The 27101-nt window shown below is 60.7% G+C and overlaps 6 protein-coding genes and 1 long non-coding RNA gene across 12 annotated transcripts in view; 5 read left to right on the forward strand and 2 right to left on the reverse strand.

Annotated features, from left to right (window-relative positions):
- Window positions 1-11363, forward strand: part of SIK3 (SIK family kinase 3) — a 91999-nt gene extending 80636 nt beyond the window's left edge. For 4 of the 6 annotated variants that reach the window (XM_055819454.1, XM_055819456.1, XM_055819455.1 and 1 more), the window contains 9 exons: window positions 177-302; window positions 609-694; window positions 1399-1508; window positions 2031-2388; window positions 2728-3602; window positions 7425-7588; window positions 8349-8481; window positions 8865-9032; window positions 9347-11363. In XM_055819454.1, the coding sequence (XP_055675429.1) occupies window positions 177-302; window positions 609-694; window positions 1399-1508; window positions 2031-2388; window positions 2728-3602; window positions 7425-7588; window positions 8349-8481; window positions 8865-9022 (2010 nt within the window). In that variant the 3' untranslated portion in view covers window positions 9023-9032; window positions 9347-11363. Of the gene's footprint in view, window positions 1-176; window positions 303-608; window positions 695-1398; window positions 1509-2030; window positions 2389-2727; window positions 6447-7424; window positions 7589-8348; window positions 8482-8864; window positions 9033-9346 lie in introns of those variants that run through there. The other 2 variants (XR_008749919.1, XR_008749918.1) reach the window with 2 other exon arrangements.
- LOC129785735 (uncharacterized) lies at window positions 11177-12150 on the reverse strand. Its single transcript, XR_008749921.1, has 2 exons — window positions 11813-12150; window positions 11177-11668 (listed from the first exon to the last, which is right to left on the reverse strand). It is a non-coding gene; the product is annotated as an uncharacterized LOC129785735 (long non-coding RNA).
- Window positions 12151-12908: 758 nt separating this feature from the next.
- On the forward strand, window positions 12909-14654 carry APOA1 (apolipoprotein A1). Its single transcript, XM_005240057.3, has 4 exons — window positions 12909-13017; window positions 13234-13289; window positions 13569-13722; window positions 13802-14654. The coding sequence occupies exons 2-4, from the start codon at window positions 13247-13249 to the stop codon at window positions 14397-14399; spliced, it is 795 nt and encodes a 264-aa protein (XP_005240114.1). The 5' UTR covers window positions 12909-13017; window positions 13234-13246; the 3' UTR covers window positions 14400-14654.
- Window positions 14655-15128: 474 nt separating this feature from the next.
- Window positions 15129-15782, reverse strand: LOC101915164 (apolipoprotein C-III). Its single transcript, XM_005240093.3, has 3 exons — window positions 15676-15782; window positions 15424-15550; window positions 15129-15323 (listed from the first exon to the last, which is right to left on the reverse strand). The coding sequence occupies exons 1-3, from the start codon at window positions 15731-15733 to the stop codon at window positions 15227-15229; spliced, it is 282 nt and encodes a 93-aa protein (XP_005240150.2). The 5' UTR covers window positions 15734-15782; the 3' UTR covers window positions 15129-15226.
- Window positions 15783-17123: 1341 nt separating this feature from the next.
- APOA4 (apolipoprotein A4) lies at window positions 17124-18809 on the forward strand. Its single transcript, XM_055819325.1, has 4 exons — window positions 17124-17221; window positions 17350-17417; window positions 17540-17666; window positions 17774-18809. Exons 2-4 carry the CDS (start codon window positions 17369-17371, stop codon window positions 18696-18698), a joined length of 1101 nt encoding a protein of 366 aa, XP_055675300.1. The 5' UTR covers window positions 17124-17221; window positions 17350-17368; the 3' UTR covers window positions 18699-18809.
- A 1273-nt stretch (window positions 18810-20082) lies between these two features.
- On the forward strand, window positions 20083-22424 carry APOA5 (apolipoprotein A5). Its single transcript, XM_055819334.1, is given in 5 exon segments — window positions 20083-20388; window positions 20658-20733; window positions 20878-20992; window positions 21225-21855; window positions 21857-22424. Coding segments are annotated over 5 exon segments (1395 nt in total). The 5' UTR covers window positions 20083-20097; the 3' UTR covers window positions 22139-22424.
- Window positions 22320-27089, forward strand: ZPR1 (ZPR1 zinc finger). The gene is given in 15 exon segments (XM_055819335.1): window positions 22320-22372; window positions 22374-22458; window positions 22919-23080; window positions 23455-23545; window positions 23756-23826; window positions 24013-24099; window positions 24178-24300; window positions 24469-24522; window positions 24635-24701; window positions 24987-25057; window positions 25534-25623; window positions 25728-25838; window positions 25947-26033; window positions 26307-26372; window positions 26740-27089. Coding segments are annotated over 15 exon segments (1338 nt in total). The 5' UTR covers window positions 22320-22334; the 3' UTR covers window positions 26875-27089.
- Window positions 27090-27101: the final 12 nt, after the last annotated feature.

The following is a 27101-nucleotide window of genomic DNA, read 5'->3' on the forward strand; positions in this document are numbered from 1 at the left end:
TTCTGTTGTCTAAGGCTTGAGCTAGCCATCTTACCACACTGATTCTGTCAAGTTAAATGGATTAGGATTTCTTTACTGGCTTTTTCAGATGGGTAGGCTGCAGAGAGTGCCTTTTTGCACAGCAAGCGTGCCGTGCACGAAAAGGTCACTTACAGGGTGCATCGGATCCATTACAGGAGTGTGAGCAGCTTCAGAAGATGTATGGTGGGCACATGGATGAGAGGACGCTGGAGAAGACACAGCAGCAGCACATGTTGTACCAGCAGGAGCAGCACCATCAGATTCTTCATCAGCAGATTCAGGTACTGGAGCCTGAGCCAGACCTTCTGAAGGCTCAGCTGTGTCTTCCCGCATTGCTGCAGATGCAGCTACTGAGCGGGTCCCAGAGGGGTTGAGGAGGGTACTTTGCTCGGCTTGCTGTAGTGAAAAGCAAGCCTGAAGGACGTCGGCAATGATGTTTGCACAGCTGCTGCGATAGCCAGAGCTGCAGTGAGGGACTGAGAATTTGGTGAATATGTCCTACTTCGCCAGTCAGTGTTTTCTAAATTTTCTAGTTGAGACATTATTGATTGCAAACACTTTGTTTTTTCTTCTGGTGCCTGGTTCAGGACTGTATCCGGCCACCCCAGCCGTCTCCACCCTTGCAAGCTCCCTGTGAAAACCAGCCAGCTCTGCTCACTCATCAGCTTCAGAGGTAAAAGAACAGCTTTAGCAAAGCTCTGGGCAATGGGGTTTGCTCTTACTCAAGCCCAGGGATGAGCACTTAGGAGAGTCCAGGGCCGAGCTGGAAGTGTATAAAGTTAGAATAGCATAGCCAGTTCCCAGGTGAATGTGCCTGGTCCTCTTAGCTGGATTCTGTCTGAAGGAATTTTAGAAGCAGAGAAACATGATGCAAAGGCACAAACCTGCTTTCAACAGATGATTGACAGTTCTGCCTTTTGACCAGCTTAAACATGTTATTACCTTCAGTAGCCAATTTCTCTCATGCTTTCTACTCAGAGCTGCTGCTGGGTGTCTCTTACCTGCTCAGGCTTTTGGTTAGGTAATCGTCCTTGGCTTCAGCACCCTGACTTGTAGATGAGGTGGGCTGACCTGTGGGAAGGGAGAAAGGAGGGTTTCTCGCTGGCCACAGTGAGTCAGGAGGCAAGCCTGGGCTGTATTATGCCCGGGTTTCTGTTGTAGCCACTGGGCTATGCTTACTACCTGTGTGACTTGGGCAAGTCCAGTGGCTCTCAGAAGAGAAACCAAGCTGTAAAAGAGCTTGGGATCCCAAGCAAGGGCTGTGTGGTGTTTATTTAAAACAAGAGAAACGCAACATTTGGCATCAGCTCTCCCAGTTGAAAAAGGCATCTTAATGAGGAGCAGACATGATGAAAAGGTGCTTGTTTCTCTGCGTAGGTTGCGGATCCAGCCATCCAGCCCGCCCCCGAACCACCCTAATAACCATCTCTTCAGGCAACCAAACAGCAGCCCACCTCCCGTGAGCAGCAGTGTGCTCCAGCCCCACGGTAAGCGCTGACGGTTCACCGAGCCATCTGTGCTCCTCTGGGTGGGCCACTTGGCAGAACCGTATGGTCCTACCAAACCTCCGGGAAAACAGTGTGGGGGGGTGCCGGGGGCTTCAGTTCCCCCCTGCGGCCCAGTCCTTGCGCGGTTTGCTGATGATGTAAAAGATCCTCCATCTGGCAGCAAGGGCTTGTGTTGTTGAGAGCTTGTGAGGAGCTGCCAGCTGGAATGTGCTGTTGGGTTTCTTGTCATAAGATCCTTATCGCTCCCGGGGGTGGGGAGGAAGGGCTGATATTCTTGGGTTTATGCAAATCACTGTCAGCTCCGCTTTGTTTCTCTTTCTGTGCAAGGGGCTCTTGCTGTGACCTTTGCACGCTGGCACAGCATGACAGAGCAGTCGGGAGCAGTGCTCCTCAGCACCCGCCGGGACTCCCAGTATGGCCCAGAAGAGCAGCAGCTCCCGTGCGGGGCAGAGCTCGTTCCCGAGCCTCGGCACAGGTGCTGAGGGTCTTTGTTCCTTGTAGGTGCCGCCTCCCAGTCCCAGTTCCAAGGGATGCCATCCCACAACACAATCTTCCCGCAGTCTGGTAACTGTTCCCCTCCCCCAAACATGGGGCTGACGTGCCTGGGCCTGCAGCAGCAGTCACAGCCTCAGCAGGTCACTATCCAAGTGCAGGAGCCCGGCGACATGGTCAGCAACAACCTCCTGCAAGGGGCCTCTGTGGCCGGGCAGGGCATGTCCTCCCACGCGCGGGGCATGCCCATCAGCCCCAGCGCCAACCAGATCCAGATGCAGCACCGCGCTAACCTGATGGCCTCCCTCACCTACGGCCACAGGCAGCTGTCCAAGCAGCTCAGTGCCGACAGCGCCGAGTCGCACAGGTAAGGCCACCAGCCGTCCCTGCACTGCTTCCCCCCAGCTGGGAGCAGGGAGGAAGAGAAGAGGGCGGGCATCTCGGGGTGAGACGTGCTTTCCTCACCACCCCAGGACTGTGCCGCACTGGTTTTGGGAGCAAGCTGTCTCCTTGCCCCTGAGCAGCAGTTCCCGAGCCAGGTCAGAGCTCTGACAGTCTGCCAGGCTGCTGCATTCACGTGCCTTAGGAAGCAGCTCCTGCCCGGGAGCAGCTCTGTCTGCCTCCTGAGCAGACAAGGCAGCCCAGCATGCCAAGCCGAGCCGGAGCTGCTGCAGTGCAGTCACTCGCTCTTTTCTGTTCTTTGCAGTCTGAACGTGAACAGGTATCCCCCCGCCAACTACGACCAGGTGCACTTACACCCCCACCTGTTCCCAGAGCAGCCTCGCGTTTCCCCCAGCAGCTACAGCCCATCGGGAGGAGTTGGGTTTCCTGCAGCTCAGCAAGCTCTGAAAGTCCCGCAGCTTGACCAGTATCCCAGTTTCCCTCAAAATGCACATCAGCAACAGCAGCACTACACCGCATCGGCACTACAGCAAGCACTGTTGTCCCCAACACCTCCCGACTACAGCCGACACCAGCAGGTACCGCACATCCTCCAGGGACTGCTTTCTCCCCGGCACTCTCTCACGGGGCACACGGACATGCGGCTGCCCCAGGCAGAATTTGCACAGCTCATCAAGCGGCGGCAGCAACAGCAGCAGCAGCAAGAATTTCAAGAGTTGTTCAGGCATATGAGTCAAGGGGATGCTGGGAATATGGGCCCCAGCGTGGGACAGAACCTCTCGGAGCGCCAGTCGTTGTCTTTGCCTTATCAGAGTGCTGACACGTACCACCCACAGAACAGCCCCCAACATCTCTTAAAAATCAGGGCACAAGAATGTATCCAGCAGGTACCTGCGTCAGTGCCGCCGCACGGATACGTACACCAGCCAGCCCTGTTCCATTCGGAGAGCATGGAGGAGGACTGCGCATGCGAGGGTGCCAGGGACAGCTTTCCAGACAGTAAGAGTTCAAACACATTGACCAAAGGTTGCCACGAGACCCCTCTGCTTGTAAATGCAGGAGGGCACGGGGACCCAGAATCTTTGCTAGGAACTGCTAATCACGTGCAGGAGTTGGGGACGCATCAATACAGACATCAGCCCGCTGCTGGATTCAGTAGGAATAAGGTGCCCAGCAGAGGTAAGGCTTCCAGCCGCTCGCGTAGGCGAAACAAACGCTCTTCCGTGCTGGCTGCGTGCCACCTGCCTTCCCGCCGGAGGACACCGTCTCTACCCAGCACGGCAAGGGTTTCGTGACATACTTTGCATAGCACGGAATTACCTAGATTCTTGGCTTTTGTGGCCTGAAGTAAATTGCAGGCATAGTCTCTCTAATAAACAGTGTTAAATAAGAAGGGAACCCGATCGGCTGCTTCTCTTTGGAATTTGACCTACTTCTGCAGGCAGGTAAAGACCAGCTGCCAGAGCACCGCCATCTTCTCAGGGATGCTGTGTGCTCTCAATGTGTTTGCTCTCGTTGGCGATGTTCCCCATCCTGTGTAAACAACAGGCTAGAAACGGTTGAGTTGTTAGCGTACCCCTAACTGTAGCAGAGGATTCCTTCTCTTGAGAGCAGACCCTCGAGTCCAGGCTTTGCTACAGCTTCCGCAAACGCGCACAGCAGGAGTGGTGGTAAATGTCTCGCGGCTAAGGCTGCCTTGCAGCAGCTCCCCTGGCACTTGGGGAAGCAGCAGCAGCAAGGCTCTAGCTCTGCTTGAACTAGAAGGGGTTGATTCTGAAGAAAGTGAGTTTAAACTTGCCATTAGCGTCTGAAGACCTTTCCTGCTAGTTGGAAGCAGTTGCGCCTTTGCTCCTCGGTGGCTGCGTTGGCAGCGGTGTGCTGTAAGAAATTCCTGCCTGAGCTGTAATTACAGGCCTTCTCTGCATGAAAAACACCATCCTAGCCCCTTGCTAAGAGGGCTTTGAAGAGAGGCTTTCCAGGCTGAGCTGGGCGGATCAGTATTCACTGCGGGGCTGAGTTGTGCTGGTCTGCAGCCATCAGCTTGCCCTTGGCACAGAGGACCCTGCTGGGGAGGAGCAGTGTCCAGGGCACAGGAGGCATGGCTTTGTTTGGGGACACAGCACGGGTTTGTTGGGAAAGTACTGGGTTGGAACAGACTGGCTCAGAGGGCAGAGCTGGCATGCCAAGTCCTGGCCCCCCAGAGAGCAGGCTGGGGGTAGGGACAAGGCACGGCTGTTTTGCAGTAGTCTTCGATTTTGGATTACCAAGGTGTTTGCTCTTGGACCGCAGGTTTCCCTGTGGTGCTTGAAGCACGAGAGGGGAGAAGCACCCCAGGTTAATCAGAGGTTGGAAGCTCTGGAGGTGCATTTTGTTCCGAATCATGAATTTGCATCATAATACTGTAGACTGTTAGATGAACAACAAGTTTTAATGAAGTCCGAAGCTGAATTTCTGTCCCCATAATGGTGCTAGAGCCAGTTACACAAGGGCAAAGGACTTTAGCCTATAAGACTTCGTAAATGAGTAAAAGCAAGTAAATGTTTACAAATAGTATTGTGTAAGCCCTTCTGACAGGGCTGTTTGTAGGGCTCATGTAGTAAGCTATGTCCTGAGATGTGACCGCTTGCACTGCTTTCCTCCTAGCGCTTCAATAACCCACTTGGAATCAGGCCTGCACTGCTTCGGTTCCAGGCAGGGTTGACATCTCAGCTGCCTAGGTGCCCGTACCTACAATTAAATCCTACAAAACCTCGGTGAACGTGCCGCTAGCCTGCCGGTGCTTTGCCTCACCCGTGTGTAGCCCAGCTCCAGCGTTGCCCAGCACACCGTGCGCAGGCACCGGGGGATGAGCGGGGAGACTTGCCCTGGCTGAGCGTAGCTCCTCTCCCTGTGCCGGTGCTGACAGCTGGGCTTTCTCACCCACATCCCTGGGTTCTCCTGTTATTTTCCCTGTGCTGTGTTGTAAAACTGCAACTTCTCTTGAGACGGGGTGTATCTTCTCTTGCGCCCCGGCTCACCAAGTGTATTTTCCCTGGAGCGGGGTGTAACTTCGCAGTGACTTGGGAGTATTTGTGCCTTCTAAGGGAGCGTGTTGACCCTGATCAAAAAGCCCTGGCTTGTCTGTTGAGCATCTGCTGGAGATGGCAGCTGGTGACGGCGAGAGTGTCAACCAAGTCTGTGTTTAGGATGTGACTAAACCACTTTTGAACGACTTCGCTCCCGTTTTACTCCAACCTAGCCGTCACAGGGCTGGGAACGCTGCCCATGGGAAACCTGCCTCTCCTCAGCACTGAAGGAGCTGAGCTGGCGGCGGTGGTCCTGCCCGCGGTGCCAGTGTCACATGCCTCACCGACACAAAGGCCGCCTGGCGCAGGAGCCCGTCCCCTATGGATGCAGGGATGAAAGGCTTTCCTGCCGCGGGTTCGGGCTGCTGGAGCAGGGTTGGGGCGAGTCAGGGAGCGTGAATTCAGGCTGTCCTGTCCCTCAGCCTGAGCCACGTCCCCAGAGGTGCTGTGCTGGCAGCGGGAAGCGTGCAGTTGTATTTTGGGCCCAGGCCATTCCAGGCTAAGGGGACTTGCCCCATCGTGCCTTGTTGCCTGCAGCGCAGGGGCCGGTGCCGGGGCTCGCTGCTGGGCCTGGCTGCCGGAGCACTTCGGCACCAGGGCTGTTTGTGGAGCTGGAGAAGCAGGCTGTTGGCCCAAACAACTGTTCCCACAGTTGGAGCGGCGTCCCGAGCAGTGTGTGGGTGGCACTGCTCCGCCAACATCTGTTACTTCATGTTTTCCTTCTCGCTTTTCCGGGAAAGCTGACTGTTAACCGCACGTAACCCCACGGTTGTGCAAAGGAAGGGGGAGGCTGGCTGCATCGCTGGCTGCCCCGGGACGGGGCTCCTGCAGAACTGCCATGTCTCTGAGGGTGGAAGGGCATTGGGAGCGGTGTGCTAGCCGAGCAGCATGGAGAGCGTGGGTGGCAGACTGCGCCTGGGACGGGGTCTCGTTTGGATCCTGGTAACTTTATGGACAGGTCTCTGTGGGGAGCATCTTTCTGGCATCTCGCAGTTGCAGTCCCAGCCAGGAGGTGCAGTGTCCCAGCACAGCAGCAGATTGCTTCCTGCTGGCTGGAGCGCCACGAAAGCCGATAGCTCTGGCCAGGGAGCCTACCTGCAGCTGTGTCATTTCAGGGCGGCTCCCCAGTGCTCACGGCCACGTCTGCGTGTTTGTGCTCCACAGGGCTACTCGCTGAGAGCGAGCTGTTTATGTACATCAAACCCGATGATAGGCTTCTCCACACCTCAGGACTTTTAATTCAAAACATCGTGTACTTGATGACGAGAGGTTTTGCTTGATAGGAATGTAGCCTTTACCCTCGATCATAAGAGCTTGCAGTGCAGATGGACTTTGCCAGGCAGAACACTCATGTACTCCTACAGCCAGATTGTGGGAGGGCAGGGAGAAGTCATCTGATAAAAGCGAACATCCTGGCCAACTCTTCCAGCAAGATTGTGTTGCTTACAATTGCCAAAGGGCCCTGCTAGAATGTCCCGTGTTGTAGGCTGGGGAGATGCTTCTCCCTTCTCTCTTGTGTAATGATGTGAGCAATGCAGGGAGGAGAGTGGAGGGCGAGCTCGGGCTTGAGGGGAAGGTGGTGGTGCTGGGAGGCAGTCAGAAGGGGTCTGGTTCCTGTGCTGTGGTGGTGTTTTTGTAGACCTGATTGGAGGCAACTAGCGTTGGGATCTTTTGGGATCTCAATGCTGAAGGGAGAAGCCTACCCAAGTGCCGGTGGGGGGGTGGGGGGTGAGGGTGCTGGTGCTGCATCACCTCAACAAGAGCAGCTGGGGGTCCCTATCCACCTGGCCAGCAGCATGCTGGTCCGACAGCGATGGGTGTTGGTTCGTGCCATCTCATCTCAGACCCACAGTTTTGCGGTGGCGCGCGTCGTTGAGAGCTGCAGGTTCCTTGTACTAATCTGTTGTTCTTCTGTCCTGTCTGATTTGATTTCAAGAGTCCATCGTAGGGAACTGTATGGACAGGAGTTCCCCCGGCCAAGCGATGCAGGTGCCTGACCACAACGGACTGGGCTACCCTGTGCGACCCGCCTCCAGTGAGCACCCGCGGCCCAGGACCCTGCAGAGACATCACACCATTCAGAACAGTGATGATGCCTACGTAGGTTTGAAGAAACCTGTGCCCGGCAGGGCTTCAGCCAGTGCAGACCTTCCTCGATGTGTGTGGGTTACGTACAGGGTGTCCTACAGCAGAGGCAGCGCCCGGCTCTGCGGGGCTGCTGGGGTTGAAAAGCTGTGGGGGCTGCTTTAGTTGGCACATCATGTTTGCTTGATACCGAAAATGTTTTAGCAGAGACCGATGTGGGAATGCTCCTCCTTCGCTCAGTCTGCCCCAGGGCCGCTCGCTTCTGTAGCTGTGGCATCTCTTCTTTTCCCTTCAAGGACCTTCTGATGAAACAGTCTGGGCTGCTGCAGGCCTGGCTCTGGCTGTGGACGGCTTTGCAGACACACCGAGCCCAGCTTTCAGTTCTGCAGTGCTGCTAAACCAGCTGGCCATGGCAGCCCAGACCTTGACCGAGAGCAGAGTGGCTGCTCCGCTCCCCTGTGTTTTGGGCTGCTGGGAACAGTCCTGCCCAGATCTTGATGTGTTCTTTGCTGCAGCTGCTTTCTGCTATAAATGAGAAGGGCTCTTCCCTGGTTAATTCAGTGCAGGTCCAGAAGGGACTTGGACTGTCCAGTCCATTATTGTGTTGAGGGGACGCTGGCTGCACCTAAGCTGTACTTGATGTACAGCTCTTAGGTGTACATAGAAACTCGCTGAAGGCTTGCAGAAGCTCCTGGGTGGCCTGTCAGAGAGCTGGGGGAGCAGCAGGGTGCCTCATCCCGAGCCCTCTTTGATTTGTGTCCTGCTGTCTCTGCAGGTGCAGTTAGATAACTTACCTGGAATGAGTTTAATGGCAGGAAAAGCACTAAGCTCTGCTCGGATGTCAGATGCCGTCCTCAGCCAGTCGTCGCTGATGGCCAGCCAGCAGCTGCGTGACAGGGAGAGCGAGGGTAAGGACCTGGCCGAGCTGCAGAGACGTGGCATGGAGGGTGTGAGCCGTTGTTCAGGCTCTGGGCCGGGAGCGGAGAGGAGCAGCTTGCAGGCTGTGTTGCAAAGCCACCTCTCCTCCGAGCGAGCAGTGCCGGCAGGGAGCAGGGGCTGCGTGGGCCGTGGGGAAGCGCGTGCTGGTGAAGGGCAGCTCCTTGGGTGCTGCTGCTGTTAGAGCCCGGGCTGGCGGGAGCAGCGGTCTGGGCATCCTGAAGAAACACAGGGCTGCTTTGCCTGTGATGTGACCCTTTAGGCTGTGACAGCCTGCTGGCGTGATGCCCGCGCTGGAGCTGTAACTCCTCAGTGCTCCTTGTGCAAACTCCGATGCCGTTCTTTGACCTTTCAGAATGTGGGGAAAGTTTGGAAGGTCAAGAGCATCCCAACCTAGGTGATGGCAACCAGCATCTAAACACCTCCTGTTACCCATCGACATGTATTACAGACGTCCTACTGAGCTACAAGCACCCGGAGGTGCCCTTTGGGATGGAGCAGGCAGGGGTGTAACCAGGAGGGGGTGAGTATTCCAGTGTCCTCCTCTTTGCAGCCGCACACCAAGGGTCACCCAGATGGTGGGGTGTCTCCTTCCCTGCCCTGACCCTTGCCTCAGCACTGGTGCGAGGCTGCAGGAGAGACAGTCGGCTCTGGGCTTCCGTGCTGGCGGCTGCCTGCCGGCCCCCCCTTCGTTCAGGGGCAGCACCCCCCTTCCCAGGCCTTGGCTGCTCTTCCAGAGCCTGTGGGTCTGGACTGGGAATGCGACGGAGGGCTGTGGAGGCAGAGGTGCCATTCTCTGGTGTCTCCTAACATCTCTGCTTCTTCTCTCTCTTGCAGGTTTTATGTACAGCTTTGAAATGAAAAGGTCCATTTTAAACCAACAGTATCTAGCAGCATTGCGCCAAATTGCCGTAGTATTTCTGACTAACTGGAATACCATGGCCCCTTTCCTCATAATCAGTTCATCCAGTGTGTTGTTCCTTTGGTTTCTTTAATTTTTGCCACATTTGCCTGTAACTCCAGCTATCACAGAAATAACCAGAGAACCTGAGCCCTACACGTCGGCAGAGGATTTGCGGAGCCCGCGCACTGAGTCTGGTTTGGAGGGCTGTCACTGACCAGGGCCAGGCAGCCCCAGGGGCTGCTCCAGCCCCTCCTCCACCCGGAGGGGACTGCCACCGCCCCGGAGGGAGCTGCCACCGCCCCGGAGGGGGCTGCCACCGCTGGAGCCTGCCCCGGGGGGAACAGCAGGCAGGAGCCAAGCAGGTCGGAGCAGGGGTCCAGCTCCCCGGAAGCCATGCTGTCCTTCCGCTCTTTAACCCTTTGCACTGGGGAGGGGCCCGGCAGCAGGACCCCAGCCCGGCGGCACTGGCGGGGGGCGAGGTGGGTGCCAGCCCAGCCGCGGGCCCTTCCCATGAGCTGGCAGCGCAGCGCTCGTCCCACCACTCATCCCACCCCGGGGCTCCGGCCGGCCGGCGGGGGACACCCACCCCTGGTGCAATATGCTTCTTGTCTCATTTTTGTCTGCTTTTGTTCCTTCTCTGTTTGTCGGTGTGCTGAAAGGATCACCTCCTCCCTGCCCCCTGCTCCCCTTTTCTTTTCAAATCCGCATATGACTTGGGTTGTTTTTTTTTTTTCTTTTTCCTGGCTTAATGTAGGGAAGACAGATTTATTTTTCTTTTCTTTGTTTTCTTAGCTTCTCCTTCTGATCATGTAGGAATTGTTTTTTGGTAAATGTTGTTTTATTATTATTGTTATTAATAAAAGGCAAAAGGAATTTCTGTTTGAGAGAAATTTTTAACTAGATTCTGTTCTATATGAATTGTGACTTGCACCTTTTGTTCAAAGTATTTTATTTCTTTTAATGACATTGTACTTGTGACTGGTTTTCTCTCTCGTGCCAGTGGCGACAGTGGTATTCTCCTTTATACAGTTCGGACGTGCATAGGTCTCTTCTTTGTCCTCCTTTCCATCCTTTCCTTGACGGATAGAGCGTGAAGCCCCCCCCACCCCCCACCGGGGCTCGGGAGCACTCGGTGTCATCATTGCCTTTGGGACTTTACAAGCTACAGCTCAAATTCTTCTTATTGACACTTTTCTGGAATATTTTTTTAAAAAAGGAAAAACCGACCCAGCCCTCCTGAATTTGCACAGAAGGAAGTGTGAAACCAGCACGGCAGAGGTGACTTTGCTATCCTTACCCACGCCTCTTCCCGGCCCCCCTCCTCCCCTGCCCCGGGAAAATAACGCTAACTGGCTCTGCCATCCCAAAAACCAGAGAGGAGAGAACCTCTGCGGCCGCCGAGCAGTGGCCAGGCCGGCGCTTCTGCCGGTGTCCCAGTGCCAGGCGGCTTTGCTGGGGCACCACCGTCCACGCACGATCCCTGCCCTGGTGCCTGCGGGCCAGGGGGGTGTGGGGAGCCAGGTGGGGCTTTGCCGGACGGAGCGGGGAGGTAGTGGGAAACACTGAAAGCCTTTTGCTCCGTACCTTTGGTTTGTTTTCCTTTTGTTTACATGACACTGTATTTCTGGGAGAGTCGAAGGCCGCCCTACAGCAAGCATCCGAAACAGCAGGGACTCGCTTAACCGTGCCATTTCGCAGTATCACACTTTTTTTTATCATTGCTTTGTATTGTAGTAATCAATACGCGCAGTATATGTTGAATGTATATTAATATACTTTGCTATTATTTCTGTTTTTTGGAAATGTCAGAAGTATTTTTTTCTTCCTCATTTATGTTGGACTAAAAAAAGTTTCAGTAAATCTTCAGTCCATTTTTTTGTGGGTCACTTGCAACTAGTCAATTAGTTGGACAGTGGGATCATGACAAATAAAACCATGATTATGATCTTCTCTGGTCTCCTGTTTGCCTTGTTGCTCCATGCCCGCTGTGGAGGCGGAACAGCCTCACACCTCCGGGGGCAAAAGCTGGAGGCACGGCAGCGCGGCCACGCTGGCTCCCAGCCCACGCTCTCCTCCGTTCCTCCCCAGAGCGCTGCCCTCCGCGGGGGCAGCACGGCACCCCGCTTCTGTGGGGCACCCCGCTTCTGTGGGCTTTCCCGGAGCCCTCGGCTGCCTGCCCAGCCCCCACGCAGCGGCAGGACCTCCGACTCCGGTGCTTGGCTGCTCTGACTCATCATGCGGAGGATGCTCTGCAGCTGCAGTGGGTTTCGCTCACGTCAGCCCCTGCGGCTGCTGCGGCGGCTCCCGGCTCTGCCAGGGCAGAGGGCTCCGGGATGGGGGCACCCAGTGCCCTCCTCCACGTCTGCCCACCCCCCCTTAATGCAGCTGGGTCTGGTTACCTTGACCTCACTTGGCCAGCTCCTGGTGCAAGGCTGAGATCACTGCTTGCTTCCAGGGCCAGTTTTTCACCCCGACGAGCCCCGCCTGAGCCCGGAGGGGCCTGGGGAGCTGCCTGGGCTGGTGGGGAGCACGGCAGAGCTCCTGCCTGCCCGCCCCCCCCCCCCCCCCCCCCCCGCCCCCATCCCCTTCGGGAGGAGCAGCCTGGCACCGACAGTCTGGGCTGCATCCCTCCCTCAGTGGGCAGGGAAATGTGTTGCAGATCAAACCTGTCTTGTTGAGCGTGTCCTTCCAAAGCTGGGCTTTCCCGGGACCGAGGCTGGAGGCTGGTAGAGGAGAGGTGAGGGAAGGGAGCTGTGCCTGCCAGAGCAGTGCCTGGGGAGCCAGCCTGGGCTTGGGGCTCTCTGCAGCCCGGAGCATCGCCCCGCAGCTTCCCTGTGGCATTAGCCAGCCTCTCCTGCTGCCTGCGCCATCCAGGGGCTGTGCCCCCATTCTCCCCATCCCCTCTTGCCAGGCGGGTCCATGTGCTGGTGGCAGTGGGACGGGGCAGCACCTTGGTTTGGCTGCAGAGCGGCTTTGGGCTGGGGGGGGCATTTGGGGTGGCCGTGCCGGGGTGCCGTGGCCAGGCTGGTGTCTGTGCCCAGCTGAGCCTCTGCTTTGCTGCCCGGGTGCCCGGGGAGGGCTGGCCTGAGCGTGCGTGGGGACACAGCTCCCAGGACCTCTGTGCCGGGAAAAGGGGGTGATGTGAGCAGCAAGGGTCTCGGGGAAGAAGAGGCAGAGACCCACAGTGGTGGCGAGCAGAGGACGAGGGGTCTGGCGACGGCGGGCCAAATCCCTGTGGGTGTCAGCCTTGTCCCCGGGCTGGCGGCCAATCCCTGGGGGCTGCGAGAGGCCCTGGCGAAGCCGCAGGCGAGCGGGGGAATCTGGGTCACCAGGAGCGTAAACAGGCTCCTTGGCCAGCGAGCCGCGTCCCGCCGGGAGCCCCTGTTTGCTCGCCGCCCCTGCCAAGCCCGCGCACCTCGGCGCTGGCCCACGCACGCGATCCTTGAACCCTCCGCGCCACATCGCCTGGCTGGGGAGCGATTTCTTGGGCTACAGCCTGGCTTATCTCCGGCAGGAACTGCCCCTTCTGCATAAATAGCGGCGGTGGGGAAGCAGCCGGCACAGACAGGACGACCGGCAGCACAGCAGCAGCAGGAGAGAGCTGGTAAGAGCCTGGGCTGCTCCAGGGGGCTCCGGAGCCCCCATGGCACCACAGGGGCCAGAGTCCTGCTGCTCCTGGGATGCGGTGGCACGGACAGGGGGGCAGCGCCGGTGCCCGTCCGGCAGCCGTCGCCCACGGTGCCGGAGTGGGGGGCTCAGCTCCTGCCGGGGCTGGCTTTGCCGGGGTTCCCTGCACCCAACTGTCTTGCTCTGCCCCCAGGTTCGGCGCCAAGATGAGAGCTGTGGTGGTGGTCCTCGCCCTGCTCTGCCTGACGGGTAGGTCCAAGCGGGGCTGGGGCTGGGGCTGGGGCTGGGGCGGCAGGAGCTGCAAACCCCCACGGGACAGAGCAGGTTGGGGCAGCCAAGCCCGCCGCAAGCGCTGCTGGAAGCGCCTGGCTTCCAAAGCACTTTACATGTCAGGCTGCAGCCAAGAGGCTCCCTGGTCCCCTCCTGAGCCGGGCAGTCCCCGGGGCCGCGGCAGGCAGGCGGCAGGGCTGGAGCCATCCCTGCCGTGGTCCCACCAGGCATCCTGAGCGTGCCGGGCTCTCCCCACAGGCACCCAGGCCCGCTACTTCGCGCAGCAAGATGAACCCCAGGCGCCCCTGGAGCGCCTCAAGGACATGGTGGAAGTGTACCTGGAGACTGTGAAGGCCAGTGGCAAGGATGCCATCGCCCAGTTCGAGTCCTCTGCCGTAGGCAAACAGCTGGAGTAAGTGGGGCGGCTGCGTGGCGGGGTGCTGGCGGGAGGTCCCTGGGCGCCATGCGTGACTTTCCTCCGCTCCCCACAGCCTGAAGCTGACCGACAACCTGGACACACTGGCCGCAGCCGCCGCCAAGCTGCGGGAGGACATGGCCCCCTACTACAAGGAGGTGCGGGAGATGTGGCTGAAGGACACGGAGGCCCTGCGCCAGGAGCTGACCAAGGACCTGGAGGAGGTGAAGGAGAAGATCCGACCATTCCTGGACCAGTTCTCTGCCAAGTGGACGGAGGAGCTGGAGCAGTACCGCCAGCGCCTGGCACCCGTGGCCCAGGAGCTGAAGGAACTCACCAGGCAGAAGGTGGAGCTGATGCAGGAGAAGCTGACCCCGGTGGCCGAGGAGGCCCGGGACCGCCTGCGCGGGCATGTGGAGGAGCTGCGCAAGAACCTGGCGCCCTACAGCGATGAGCTGCGGCAGAAGCTGAGCCAGAAGCTGGAGGAGATCCGGGAGAAGGGCATCCCCCAGGCTGCTGAGTACCAGGCCAAGGTGGTGGAGCAGCTCAGCAGCCTGCGTGAGAAGATGACGCCCCTGGTGCAGGAATTCAGGGAGCGCCTCACCCCCTACACCGAGAGCCTCAAGACCCGCTTCATCACCCTTCTGGACGACCTCCAGAAGGCCGTGGCCTGAGCCGCAGGCCGGCGCAGCCAGGGACTGACCCCAGCCCTGCTCCTGCGGCCGCCTCGGGGCTGCTCCCTGCCCTGCCCGGGGTGCTGCCCCTCAGGGGGCTCTGGGGATGGGCTGCGGGAGCCCCAGGCCAGGCCAGCCCTGGGGCATCCTCCCTGGGGACCCCCCTCCTCCCCTCCCACTGCCTCCCTTCCCCGAACCGGCCGGCGTTGCTCTCAGCTTTGCCTTCCTTTTGTCAAATAAATGTGACTTAAGTTATTGGAGCTCGCTCAGTCTTTGCAGTGGATGCTGGCGGGGGGCAGCACTGGGGGCAGGGGCTGCTCTGGTCAGGGGGCGCCGGGCAGACCCGGGGGGAGTGGGGGGACGGGGAGCTGGCAGGGGGAGTGCCCTGGGGTGCAGCCTGGCTCAGCCCCACGCACGGCTCCCCCTGCACAAAGGGCTCTGCCGGGGCAGCGGAATGTGGCCGGGGCTGCTTTTGCCAGAGCTGGATCCCCCTGGCTCGTGGGAGCAGCACCCGGCTCCTGCCACCCAGGGCACATGTGTGTCTGTGCTGGGGGGTGGTGCACGATGCTCGCCCCACGGTGAGGGGTCCCGGTGCCCCAGCACACCTGTGTGCAGCCCCTGCACTGGAAAGAGGGAGTAGCACCCCGACGTGGGCACCCGTCCCAGCCCTTCCTCACCCCGCGGTGCACACTCCTCCTCGCCACCCCCCCAGTGACACCGCCAGTGCCGCCTGCTTCAGCACCGCTTTATTGCGAGAACCACGACAGTGGGTGGGGAGCGGGGGGGGAGACCCCAGCCTGCCGGGTCCCATGCAGCCCCCGGTGGGGCTATGGGGCCAGTGCCCGCTTCCAGAGATCCGCCAGCTGCTCCTTCAGCCGGGCCAGCCGCTGCTTCGCCTGGTCCGTGTTGTCAGCCAGCCAGCGCCTGCAAAGGGAGGGGGCTCAGCGTGAGGCACCCACCGGGCTCCCCCGTGGGCAGCGGCGCACCGCTGGGTGCCTGGGCTGATGCGGGGGCGCGGGGGCACCTGGCCTGCTGAGCCGCCTCCGACTCCTGCACCATGCTGAAGGCGGTCTGGGCCATGGCTGTGGCTTTCTGGGCATACTCCTTCACCTTCCTCACCAGCGACTCCAGCTCCTCGGGTGTGTCGGCCCCTGCCAGCACAAGCCTTGTGGAAGCAGGGGGACAGGGCGGTGGGGCTGTGCCAGCCCCATGCATGCACCCCAGCACCCTGAGCCCCATCCCCCTGCTCCTGCTGCCGCCCTCACCCAGCTCTTACTTGCTCCCACCACCAGGACGGCCACGCAGACCAGCACAAACAGGAGCGATGCCCTCATGGCTGGGGAGAAAGCAGAGCACGTGGGGTGGGGTGGTAGGTGGGGGCCCACGCGCCCACAGGGGTCCCAACCTCGACCCTGTCCCCTTCCTGGTGTGACCCTCCCGAGGGGCTTCCCCACTCACCTGTGCCGGGCTCTGGACGTGGGGGCAGCCCGGGGCTCCCACTTTATACCCTCCCCACAGCCACCCCAGGGGGGTGTTTGTGCAAAGGTCAGGGGCGGTGGGGCTGGCCGGCAAGGGGACAGGTCTGCAGACACCGTTCCCCCTGCCAGGTTTGCTGCAGAGGGGCCTGCCTCCCGGCCAGGAGTTGGGAAATCCACCAGCGACCGAGGCTGCTGGGGGTTCTGCGTGCATCTGCGTGTGTGTGCACAGGCACACACGTGCGTGTGCTGGTGCGTGTGCAGCCAGCCCGGTGCCCGCTGCAGGGCACACCACGGTGAGGGCAGCTTTGGAAACAAGCCTGGGGCCGGCGTGGGCACACACAGCACAAGGGTGACATCCAGCGGCACCGGCCCCGGGCACGATGCCAACAGACGGGCTCTGCCTGGGGGCACCGTGTGGCTGCCTGGGCTGGGGTGGCTGCTGCCCCGGAGGCGCAGGCGGGCGGTGGGTGCCCGGGCTTTGCCCTCCGGCCGTGGGGCACTGCGAGGGCTCTTTGGACCCTGGCATCGCTGGCACCTGGCTGACCCCTGCCCCGCCAGCCGTGCCCTTCGCCCCAGCCATGGCGCATCGCTGCCCACCTGCAGCCTGGAGCAGGTCCGGGCCGTGGGTGGGCTGGGCACGGGCTGCATCCCTGCGGCGTGTGCCAAGAGCCTGATGCCCACGGCCAGGGACGTGCGTGGCTCCCAGCTCCAGTCAAGGGCACACTGGCACCGTGTGGGTGCCACATCCCACAGCTGCGGGCTCCTGGCCGTTCCCTGTGGCACGGCTTCCTCCAGGAGCCCATGCTCGGAGTGAGCGATGCCGTCCCGCCCGTACACGGTCCCATGTGTCCCCATGCAGCCATCGCCACATCCCCCTGAGCCCATGTCCTGCCCCACTGCACACCCCGGCACAGCGCAGCCAACGGCAGAGCTGAGGGGTTCCTGCAGCGTCCCCCGGTCCCACCACACCGCAGATCCCAGGTACTGGGCAGCTGGCGCCGGCAGGGCCATCACTGCATCTCATGGAGAAGCAGAGCCCCCACGGTGTGCTGTCCCCTCCATCCCAGGGTCCCTGCCCTCGGGAGGGGCTCAGCCCTGGAGTGCCATGTGTACCCCCTTCCCCTCTCTGCCCTGGCCTCTGGCACCCTGCCGGGAGCTGGCAGGGTTGCGGGTGATGTCAGGACTGTGCACACGTCAGGCAATTCCACGTCGCGACCTTGCTAAAGTCCAAGCCCGGGGTCTGTGTCACAGGCCTGCGTGGAAGCCGCCGAGGGCGCTCAGGCTGCATAAATAGCAGCCGGGTGCTCCCCGGCACAGCAGGTACCGGCACCCGTGGCAGCCCAGGTGGGTGGCTGCAGGGAAGGGTGGGGAGAGCTGGAGGCTGCATCCCCTGCGGTGGGCAGGAGGCAGCAGGGGGCAGGGGGGCTGGGGACCCCTGGAGCTCCCTTCATCTCGGCTCTGTGCTCCCTCAGGCATCCCCCGGTGCTCAGGATGTATCTGAAGGCGGCCACCCTTGTCCTGGTGCTCTTCGCGGTCTCAGGTGAGGTGGCATGTGGGTCCCCGGTGCGGGAGGGTGGTGCTGCCCCAGGGCAGGCATGGGGACCTGATGTCCCCAGGGGAGCTGCGGAGCAGGATTGTGCTGATCTCGGCGTCCACTTGCAGGGGCACGGGCTGATGTCAACCCAGACGAGGTGGCCAGTGTGCTCTGGAAGTACTTCACCGAGCTGGGCAGCAACGCCAAGGAGACCGTGGACCAGCTGCAGCAAGCTGAGCTCACCAAGCAGCTCAAGTGAGCAGAGCCACCGGCTGCGATGCCGGGGGTGGGGGGAGACAGGTGGTGGGGCAGGGGAGGGGGCCGTGGGCACGCCGGGGTGCTGACGTCCACCCTCTCGCCAGCACCCTGCTGGAGAGCAACCTGCGGACCGTCAGCTCGTACGCTGAGGACCTGCAGCGGCGGCTGGTGCCCTTCGCTACGGAGCTGCAGGCGCGGCTGGCGCAGGACTCGCAGCGGCTGAAGGAGCAGATCCGGCAGGAGCTGGCGGAGCTGCAGGCCAAGCTGGCGCCCTACGCTGACCAGGTTCACCAGCAGATCGGCACCAACATCCGCCAGCTGCAAGCCAAGATGAGCCCCTACGCCGAGGAGCTGCGCTCCCAGGTGGACCGCGGGGCTGGGCAGCTGCGGCGGGCGCTGGAGCCCTACGCCACCGAGCTGCGGGACCGGCTGCAGGACAACGCCGAGAGCATCCAGGCCTCCCTTAGCCCCTACGCTGACCGGCTGCAGCAACAGATCGACAGTGGGGTGGAGAGCCTGAAGGGGCAGCTGACTCCCCTGGCCGATGAGCTGAAGGCGCAGGTGGAGCAGAGCGTGGCGGAGCTGCGGCGGGGACTCAGCCCCTATGCCCAGGAGGTGCAGGATGGCCTCAACCGGCAGCTGGAGAGCCTGACGGCGCAGATGGAGAAGGCGACAGAGGAGCTGCGCTCCCGCCTGGCCGCCAGCTCAGAGGAGCTGCGCACCAAGCTCAGCCCGCTGGCTGAGGAGCTGCGGCAGGCGGCGAGCAGCGATGTCGAGAGCCTGCGGCAGCGGCTGGCGCCCTTGGCCCAGCAGCTGGACGAGCGCGTGGGGCAGACGCTGGAGGCTTTCCAGCAGCAGGTAGCCCCCTTCGGCGAGACCTACGGGCGGCAGCTGGTGGAACGGCTGGAGGAGATGCGCGGGAAGCTGGACACGGGCGCCACTGGTGTTGAGGACCACTTGGAGCTGCTGGAGAAGGAGGTGCGGGAGAAGGTGGCTGCCTTCCTCAACACTGCCCAGGTGGCGAACTGAGACTCCCCTGGTGCCATGGGGAAGGGGCACAGGGAGGCCACCTGTCCCCCCACACCGCGACTGTTCACGGCCACTGCCCACAGAAGAAATAAACTGCCATCTTGTGATGCACGTGCTGGTCTGTGTCCCTTCCTCTCCGCAGCATCCTGCCATCCTGCTCCAGGATGGTCAGCCTGGGGCACCTGGCCCAGCTGCTCCAAGAGGAGAGCATCAACCCTGAATTTTGGGTCCCTGGGAGAGGGAACAGAGGTGGGGACAGTTGGGTGGGGGTCTCCCTCCCCAGCACAGGGGCTGCGTGGGGCTGGAGGCAGTTGCAGCCAGGTGAGCTTGTCAGCCAGCATGGGGTCAGGGCCCAGGATGTCACCGCAGCGGGGTGCCACAGCAACTCGGCGGCACCCAAGTGGCTCCAGAGGGGCCAGAGCCCCAGCATACAGTCAAGTACCCCCACCACAGCAGGGCCAGCTGCTGCCATGGGGGCCGGGTCTCTGCAGGCTGTGCTGGGTGGGTGATGGACACCTCGTCCCTGCACCATGCAGGCACGCAGGGACCGCGGCCAGGCGCAGTGGGACTCGGACAGGGAGGGTGCAGGCCCTTGTCCCCAGGAGCTTCCGAGCTCAGGGAGAAGAAAAAGGGACTAGAGCTATGGCCACAGCCAGCGCCCCAAGCTCTGCTGGTGGGTGCCCCGCAGGACCAGTCCCACAAACAGCAGCATTTCCCATGTGGGCTGTAGTGGCACGAGGCACAGGACGGGAGTGCTGCCAGGGCCGCTCAGGGTGACCCTGTGTGTCCGCGGGAGCAGAGCGGACTTTGGTGCCGGAGGGGTGTTGGTGACCGCTCCCGAGGTTCACCCCGGGGGTGCGCAGGACTTTGCCCTCCACCGCAGGGTGTCTGCACCCCAGCCCTGCTGGGGAGATGCGGGTCCCAGCGGGTCCCTGTTTGCTGTGTTCCTTCAGTGCAAACATTGCAGCGCTCTCCTGATTTAGAAGCCCGGTGTCAGCAGCCGGCACTCCTCATAGGGGTGGGGGCTGAGCTGAAAACATTGCCGTGTTTTTTTCCTGGGGGAAAGGCAACTTGCAAAGGAAACACACCAAGGCACAGCGGGTTTGGCATCCAGGTGGGGAGCGGGGCCGTGCAGCTGGCAGTGTGCGAGCAGGCAGCCCCACGGGAGGTGTGCTCTCTCCCTGGGCTGCAGACACAACCACCGTGCTCGTTTCCCCCTTCCCTGGCACAGCCGGGGCCGGGCTCATCCTCCCACACCCACCCTGGCCACCCCCGCAGCGGTCCAGGCTGCCTTTCCCCCCATTTGGGATGTGAGCCCCTGTGTCAGGAGCTGGTGTCCCCATTCCCATCCTGCTGCTCTGCACCCCCTCGCCACCCCAGCAGCATCGTTTTCTCCACGATGCAAAGGTCGGCTGCGAGGGCAGGGGCAGCCTCGTCCGGGCTGGCTGCAGAGCAGGGGAGCGGTGGGGGCAGGCGAAGGGGCAGCCGGCAGTCAGATGACCGGTCCCCACGTCACCTCTCAGGAACGTCCGTGGACCTCCACGTTGTGTTTACACGGAGTGAGGTCCAAAAGCCCATCCCTGCAGATGCGCCTTATCGCCTGTGCTCCTCTACCTCCTGCCGGCTGCATATAAAGGGAGCTGCAGGCTGGCTCCCGGCAGGAGGGACGCGGGAGGTGACCGGGAGCCAGGTGAGGGGTGGGGGGCAGCCCCACCAAACCAGTGTGGGCAGGGGGACCTCATGCTGCTTCAACCTCAGCAGCTGGATGACTGGGCGTCATTCCACCTGCATGCTGGTAGCGTTACGGGGGACCCCAGGAGCAAGGTCCTTGCAGAAAGCAGCGGGGGAGGGGGTGGTGGGGGTGAGCACGAAGCACAGGGACCCTCGACCTGTGAGAGCTCAGAGGTGTGACCTGCGTGGAGGCACGAGCTAACACACTCCTCTGCTCTCTCCCCACAGCGCGGCAGCACGCTGGCCTGGCAGACCATGGCCCTGAAGGCTGTGCTTCTCCTCACCATCCTGGCCACCTTAACAGGTGGGTGATGAGCCGAGGAGCTCACCTGGGGACAACTGGCAGCACGCGATGGGGCAGAGCTGGGACACAGTCTGGGCAGGAGGGCAGAGCCAGGGGTGGGCACTGCCACGGCCACCCCACTAACCCCTGCCCTCCTGCCTGCAGTGTCACCGGCCAAGCTGGCAAGGAGCAGCTTCTGGGAGTACCTCAGCCAGCTGACAAGTGACAAGGACAGCCTCCCAGAGCCCAGCCAGAGCAGTAAGCTGGGCAGGGACATCACGTGAGTATGCTGTGCTGGGGCCCTGCCTCGCAGTGCCCATCCTGGGTCACTCCACAAGCTCCCCCCAGGCCCCACCAACACGCATTGGCTTCCTCTTCCCCTGGGGACAGAAATGCTAACAGGGACAGCCCTCACGGCTCTCAGCAGCTTTTATTATGGATGTGTTAGGGCATAGCAGAAATGCTGTGCTAAGTCTGGGGTGCTCAGTAACTACCTCTGCTGTCTCACGCAGAAACCTGAAGGAAAGCATTCAGGATGGGGTCAGCTACGTGGGAAATTTCCTGGAGAAGCTGGTGCCCCTCAACAGAGGCCTCCAGCCCCGGCTCTACCATGACTCAGACAGCCTGCGGAAACTCATCAGGAAAGAGCTGGAGAGCCTAAGGGTGAAACTGTCGCCATATGTGGACGAAGTCCACCACAAGGTCGGCAAGCACCTGGAAGATCTTCGCTACCGGCTGCAGCCGTTCACAGAGGAGCTCCTGGACCAAGTGTCCCTGAAAGCCCGGGAGCTCCGGCGGCACCTTATGCCCAGCCGGGAGGTGACGGCTCAGCTCCTGGAGGGTGCGGATGAAGTCCAGAGGTTCATGGCTCATTATGCCGACAAGATCACATTCCACACAGACCAGGTGAAGGACATTTTCCAGCCCTACGCTGACAGGCTGGTGACTGAGATCCACCGCAATGTGGAGGAGCTGCACAGGAACGTCGTCCCTCACACCCAGGCCAGCCCAGAGAAGCTCAACCAGTACATCCAGGAGCTCTCCACAAAACTGACCCAGAATGCGCGGGACCTCCACCAGAAGATCCAGGGGAACCTGGAGCAGCTCAAGGTGAAGCTGAGCCGCTACCCCCGGCAGCCTGGAGGAGCTGCCATCCGCCCCGGAGCGCTACACGGAGGAGTTGGCCCGGGAGGTACAGCGACGGGTGGAGGAGTTCCGGAAGGCCACGTACCTCCAGATCCAGGACTTCACCCGCGCCCTGGACCAGGAGACGGAGAAGATGAGGCGGAAGCTCTCCTCCCGGCTCCCTTCCCTGGGGGACCACCAGGAAGGCCCGCCCGCCGTGGAGGACCTACATGCCCGCCTCGACGCCCTCTGGAGAGACCTGGCGGACAGCCTGAGCGAGCGGGACGGCGAGGCCCCGTGACGGGCCGAGGAGGGAGGTCGGGGGATCGGGGGGCCGGCTGGGTCGGGCTGAACCGCAAATAAAGGCGCCGCCATGACAGGCCGAGTCCCGCCGCCGCCTCACGTGACCGCGCCCTCCCACGTGACAGCGCATCCCACGTGACCGCGCCCCCCCCCCCCACGTGACGGCGGCGCGCGGGCGGGGTGGCGGCGGCAACATGTCGGCGCTGGGGGCTGTGCAGGCGGCGGCGGCGGGGGTCCCTGTTCCGGCCCCTCAGCGCCGAGGATGGCGAGCAGCGGCCGGCGGAGATCGAGTCTCTGTGCATGAACTGCTTCCGCAACGTGAGGGGCCGGCGGGGCCTGCCGGGGGGCACACAGCAGGACAGCGGCTTGCCGGGAGGGGGAGGGGCAGACCACCCTGCGGGGGGGGGGAGAGCAGGACAGCGGCCTGCCGGGGGGGCCCGGGTGGCCTTGCAGGGAGGGGGACACAGCAGGACAGCAGCCCGCTGGGGGGGCCCGGGCCGTCCTGCAGGGGTCGGGGGCTGGGCACTGCAGGACAAGTGAAGGGCAAGACTTGGGGTGGAGCGGCCACAGCTTGTCCTGCCACGGGCGGTGGGGAGGGATGAGGAGGGCTGGGGAGGCAGGCAGGGGGTGGGGGGAGCGGGTAGGTAGGGCCTGTGGGGAGGGGAGAGAAGGTTGGGTGTTCCAGGCTCTGGGATCTGCTTGGGGGGTGTGGGCAGGAATGTGGGGCAGCTCCCTGAGGAGCCGGAGCCGGGTTCCCACAAGGCCCCTCACTGCGCAGGGCGTGACGCGGCTGCTGCTCACCAGGATCCCCTTCTTCAAAGAGATCATTGTCAGCTCCTTCACCTGCGACAGCTGCTCCTGGTCCAACACGGAGATCCAGTCCGCGGGCCGGATCCAGGAGCAGGGTGTGCGCTACACCCTGGCCATCACCTCCCGGCAGGTGAGCAGGGGCTCCCCTCGCCATCCCCAGCGGTGGGGCTGGTACCGCCCCGTGTGCCAGGGCGGCGGGGAGCTGCCTTGCAGGTACCTTGTGCACACCTTTGTCCCTCACGAGTTGGTCTTGCTTGAGCAATAAAGTGTTTTTCTCATGTGCCGCTGAGAAATAGTGTTATTTGTTTGGTAGTAACCATTTAAAGCATAAAATGTGAATATTCCCAGCGCATGCCTGCATGAGTGGAAGGGCTGCTAACGCTGGCCTCGAGCTAATGGTGCTGCTTATGGCGGGCGCTGTGTACCCCGGTGTGATCCCACAGTGTGTGGGAGCTCCTGGGCCCATTGGGGATCCTAATGCTGCTCCTCCACTGTTGTGTGCAGGACATGAACAGGGAGGTGGTGAAGACAGACTGTGCCACGGCTCGGATTCCAGAGCTGGACTTTGAGATCCCTGCTTTCACACAGAAGGGAGGTGGGTATGTGGCCTGCACCCCTCAGCGTGCCGGCAGGTGCTCAGTAAACACCGATTAAGGACATGGACTCCTGTCCGTTTAGTTAAATAAGCTTGACAGGGCCAGTGTATGGAGGCTGCCAGGGACTGGCGCACACTGGCAGGGTGGGTAGCACCACTGTGGTGTATTTAACGGTGCTGTTGCTTCTGGGTTTTTTTTCCCCTCTCAAGTTCTAACCACCATTGAAGGGATAATTGACAGAGCTGTCGCAGGCCTGGAGCAGGACCAGCCCATCCGCAGGGTAAGATGCTGAGAAAGGGGGAGCTCCTTCCTGCTTAGCAAATGCCTGTTTTGTTCATCTTCTGCCCGTTGGCGTTGCACCCTGCTGATAAAAGTGTTATGGGCTCTCTGGTTTGTGCTGTTGTCAGCATTGTCTTCGGTTCTGGGCTGCTCCTGACAGCAGTCTCAAATGTGTCCTCTCTTGCAGGTGACAGATGAAGAGGTGGCAAGTAAAATAGATGAGTTCATTGGTAAACTAAAGCAGCTGAAAGAAGTACATTCCCCCTTCACTTTTGTGAGTACGCACAGGAGTGCAGCCCTTTCTGTGTGAGGGAAGCACGGGATGGCTTCCTAAGGCTTCCTTCTCCTGTAGATCATCGATGACCCTTCAGGGAACAGCTTTGTGGAGAACCCTCACGCGCCGCAGAAGGACGATGCTCTCGTGGTCACTCATTACAGGAGGACTCCGCAGCAGGCTGCCATGCTGGGGCTGGAGGTAATGGGGAGCTGCTGCTCTGTTGTCAGCCTGCTGCACGCGTGAGGCCGGAGGTCCCATGCATGCTGTCAGCCTGGGGGAGCAGGGCTGATAGTCCTCTCGCTCTCCGGGAGACCCTGAATTGAGGAACAGAAGTTAACGCTGCTTCTGGTGTGTGTCCCCTTGCAGGGAGAGGAGTTGGATGAGAAGCCAGCTGATTCTGTGGAGGATCTGAGGAATGAGGTGGGTGACTTTGCAGCACAGTGGTGGCTCTGTCTGGGTGGTGGGCACCCAGGACAGGCTTTCTGCGCTGGCTGGGACTTTTTTGATTCTCCTTTCCTTTCCTGTGACCCAGGTGCTGCAGTTCAACACCAACTGCCCCGAGTGCAATGCTCCAGCTAACACAAATATGAAGTTAGTGCGTATCCTTTGAGTGGGGGGCATGGGCACAGGTTGGTGGTCTCTGTGGGTGTCTGCACGGAGGCTGGCGTGGTGGTGAGAGTCACTCTGTGTGCTGACCCAGGTCTCTTCGTGCTGCACCCATAAGGCATCATTTCTAGTAGAGCCTGTCAGGGTGCAAACCTGTCTCGGTGCCGCTCACAGCTTGCCAGCAAGCTCCTGTGCTACCTTGGGGACCAAGGCTGTGAAGAGGGCACAGGCAGCTGCTTGGAGACTTCTGTTGAGTTTTCCTTGACTGTCTGCTCCAGAAATCCCACACTTCAAGGAAGTGATTATCATGGCCACAAACTGTGACTCCTGTGGGCACAGGACAAATGAGGTGAGCTGGAAAACTACCAACCTCTTTTTTGCCGGGGACAGCAGTGAGGAGGGGAGTGGTGGTCTGTGCCTTAGTGAGCAGGTGTTTCTCAGAGTCCCTGGCCTGTTTCATGAGGCGGCTGTTTGGGAAGCCAGGCTTAGAGGGAGGCTGGATTTATGGGGGTTGTACTGGCTGTTGTAGGGCTGCCTTGCTTCTGAGTGGGGGCCAGACCATCCACGAGCTGTGCGAAGGCTGGCATGTGTGTCGAGGTCAGGTGGGATCTGGCTTGCCCTCCTAAACAAGTGAAGGGGGAGAATTTAGCCTTGAAGAGCTGTTCGGTGCATGTCAGCCATCAGCACCCCTACTTGAGTCCCCTGGGTTAAGGCATTGTCCCCAGGTTTGTAGCAGCCTCTAAACTGCAGGGGTAAACCCTCCTAAAGCATCCTGGTGTGATTTAAGTTTAAAAGTCCGTGAAGCTGACTGCTGGCTGTGCCTAGGTGAAGTCCGGAGGAGCAATCGAACCACAAGGCACCAGGATTACCCTTCAAATTACAGACCCTTCCGACATGACGAGGGATATCCTAAAGGTACAGTGCCTTCAGATACCTGCCCTGTCCTCTGGTGGCTGGCGTGTGGGGCCTGGCTGTCCCTCGCAGGGATTCACTGGCTGCTCGCTCGCACGCCCTTGCAGTCAGAGACATGCAGTGTGGAAGTCCCGGAGCTGGAGTTTGAGCTGGGTATGGGAGCACTGGGGGGGAAGTTCACCACGCTGGAAGGACTGCTGAAGGACATCAGAGACCTGGTGAGTGGTCCTCCTGCCTGGTGGAGCTCGGACCCCCTCTGCCTTAATATTTGGCCTGGCTGTGGGGCTGGGTGTCTTGCAGCTGCCTGAGTATGTCTGCTCTTCCAGGTTGAGAGAAACCCCTTCACTCTGGGGGACAGCTCTACACCCGGCAAAACAGAAAAGCTGCAAGAATTCATTGGGAAACTGAATGAGGTGAGCACACTCTTCATGTTCCGTGCTCCGCAGTGGGCTTTTTGACACTGTCACTGCAGCTGTGAAGCATGTTTAACTGAGCTCCTGGGCAAGTGTTGCCTTACCTTTTCTGCTGTTCCGCACTCGCCTCGCTTGTTTTACCAAGCTATTACTGGTTTTGAACTGAGGAAAATATTAGGACTGCCTAAAGCATGCTGTGAAAGTCTTGGTGCCAGGAGTGCTGAAGGATTAGGAAGAGCCCTAATGCCTGGATGTGCTGCTCTCTTTCTGCAGATCATAGAAGGAAAGACAAAGGCTCACTTCATCATGGATGATCCTGCAGGCAACAGCTATCTTCAGGTACAGCATGGGGCACTCAAGGATGAACTTGAAGTCTCCTGAGCAGTTTGGGAGGATTTTCTTCTTGATTCCCTGGTGTGTGTTGGTGGGAAGAGTTCCCTTTGGGGCTCGGTTAGTGAGTGGGTTGCTGCAGGCTCTGTCGGGGGAAAGGAAACTGTTGGTGGCTTTGTAGGAAGGAAGACGGGAGTGGTGTCTGCTCCATGGGGTTGGGGGCTGGGAATGTGGTGATCTGATCTGTCCCTGGGGTGATAGACAAGTCTTGCCCAAGGCACCTTGCCCTTGCCGGGGTGCTGCTGAGGGGCCCAAGCCTGTGCCGGTGCCCGAGGCTGGGGAGGGGTGTGAAGCAGGCCCCCGTCTCGCCCCGCAGAATGTGTATGCCCCAGAAGAGGACCCGGAGCTGAAAGTGGAGCGCTACGAGCGTACGTTTGAGCAGAACGAAGACCTGGGCCTGAACGACATGAAGACGGAGGGCTATGAATCAGAAGGAGCCTCGGGCCGGTAGCCGGGTGCAGCCGGACCCCTTCAGCCTCTCCCCCCGACCCCTCCGGGTCAGGACTTGCTTGGGGCAGGGGCCCTGCTCCCCGCCTGCCATGGGGAAGCTGCTGCAGCAGTGGGCCTGGGCGTCGGGGCCGTTCCTGGGGGATTACTGCTGTGTGCTGGGACGGGGGGTGGTGCCGGGGCCCTGGGGCTGTGCCCCCCAATAAAGCTGTTCGCGGAGGTGCTGTGTCC

The sequence above is a fragment of the Falco peregrinus genome, chromosome 15, assembly GCF_023634155.1.
Source record: "Falco peregrinus isolate bFalPer1 chromosome 15, bFalPer1.pri, whole genome shotgun sequence".
Taxonomy (NCBI): domain Eukaryota; kingdom Metazoa; phylum Chordata; class Aves; order Falconiformes; family Falconidae; genus Falco; species Falco peregrinus.